Consider the following 1,235-nt stretch of genomic DNA (forward strand, 5'->3'; position numbering starts at 1 on the left):
CTGTCTGTCTGTCTGTCTGTCTGTCTGTCTGTCTGTCTGTCTGTCAGTCTGTCTGTCGGTCTGTCTGTCTGTCTGTCTGTCTGTCTGTCTGTCTGTCTGTCTGTCTCTCTTTGTCCTGCACCAAATGGTGGTTATGTTAATGGCTTCTCTGTACTCCAACAACATTGTGTTGATGACAGATGGCACAAATTGGGTGGTTGGCAGGTGCTCTACTGTGGTTTGCTCCTTCTTTCCTCTCCAACATCTGTCACGTCCTTACCTGTCCTCCTTCTTTTGAATGTCTGTTATTCTCCAGTTGTAGCACCTCTAATCTTCAACACTTAATCTTGTATGACCATTTGTGTTGCTAGTGCCGTAAAACTCTTACTGAAACTGGAAAAGAAAAGTTAGTAAAATACAGTTGTTACAAAGATCCTTGCATTTCCTACTGTATGATTGAGGGCGCTGCGTTCTATGATCTGTGTCTATCTGTGTGTCTTTGTCTGTGTGTCAACACATCCAGGTACTACAAGAACGCACAGAGAACCTCATCAGACATTGCACAATGTGTGTCTGTCTGTGTGTTTGTCTGTGTGTCCAGGTACTACAAGAACGCACGGAGAATCTCATCAAACATTGCACGATGTGTGTCTATCTGTGTGTCTATCTGTGTGTTTGTCTGTGTGTCCAGGTACTACAAGAACGCACGGAGAACCTCATCAAACAGATCCAAGACCTGGAGTCCAAGGCCCAGAGCCTGCAGCTCACCATTGACCGACTCAACACCAACCTGGTCAAGACGGAGGAGGAGGGGCATCAGTCCAAGGACAAGGTCAGACACACACACACATGTACACACACACATGTACACACACATGTACACACACATGTACACACACATGTACACACACACACGTACACACACACATGTACACACACACATGTACACACACACGTACACACACATGTACACACAAAAGAACAGAAACTCTCATTGATTTCAAATGGTTGATAGAAAAACCACTTGCATTGTGAATGAATCTCTCTCTGGATTTTCAACGATTGTCGAATTTTGAACTCAACCCTTGAGTCATCAATCAACAAAATAGGGGCTGGAAGGGTTCAACAATTTCTTTCTTTGGGGATGGAAGGGTTCAACAATTTCTTTCTTTGGGGCTGGAAGGGTTCAACAATTTCTTTCTTTGGGGCTGGAAGGGTTCAACAATTTCTTTCTTTGGGGCTGGAAGGGTTCAACA

At 44.5% G+C, this 1,235-nt stretch overlaps 1 protein-coding gene across 1 annotated transcript in view; it reads left to right on the top strand.

The window, feature by feature from the left end:
• Window positions 1-495: 495 nt before the first annotated feature.
• The window catches only part of LOC106013521 (rootletin), a gene marked incomplete in the record, with an annotated part of 17,616 nt that continues 16,876 nt past the window's right edge, over window positions 496-1,235 (top strand). Inside the window, 1 exon segment of the mRNA XM_035973038.1 lies at window positions 496-811. Within this exon segment, the coding sequence (XP_035828931.1) occupies window positions 545-811 (267 nt within the window).

Source organism: Aplysia californica, unplaced genomic scaffold (genome assembly GCF_000002075.1).
Source record: "Aplysia californica isolate F4 #8 unplaced genomic scaffold, AplCal3.0 scaffold00960, whole genome shotgun sequence".
NCBI classification, from domain to species: Eukaryota; Metazoa; Mollusca; class Gastropoda; order Aplysiida; family Aplysiidae; genus Aplysia; species Aplysia californica.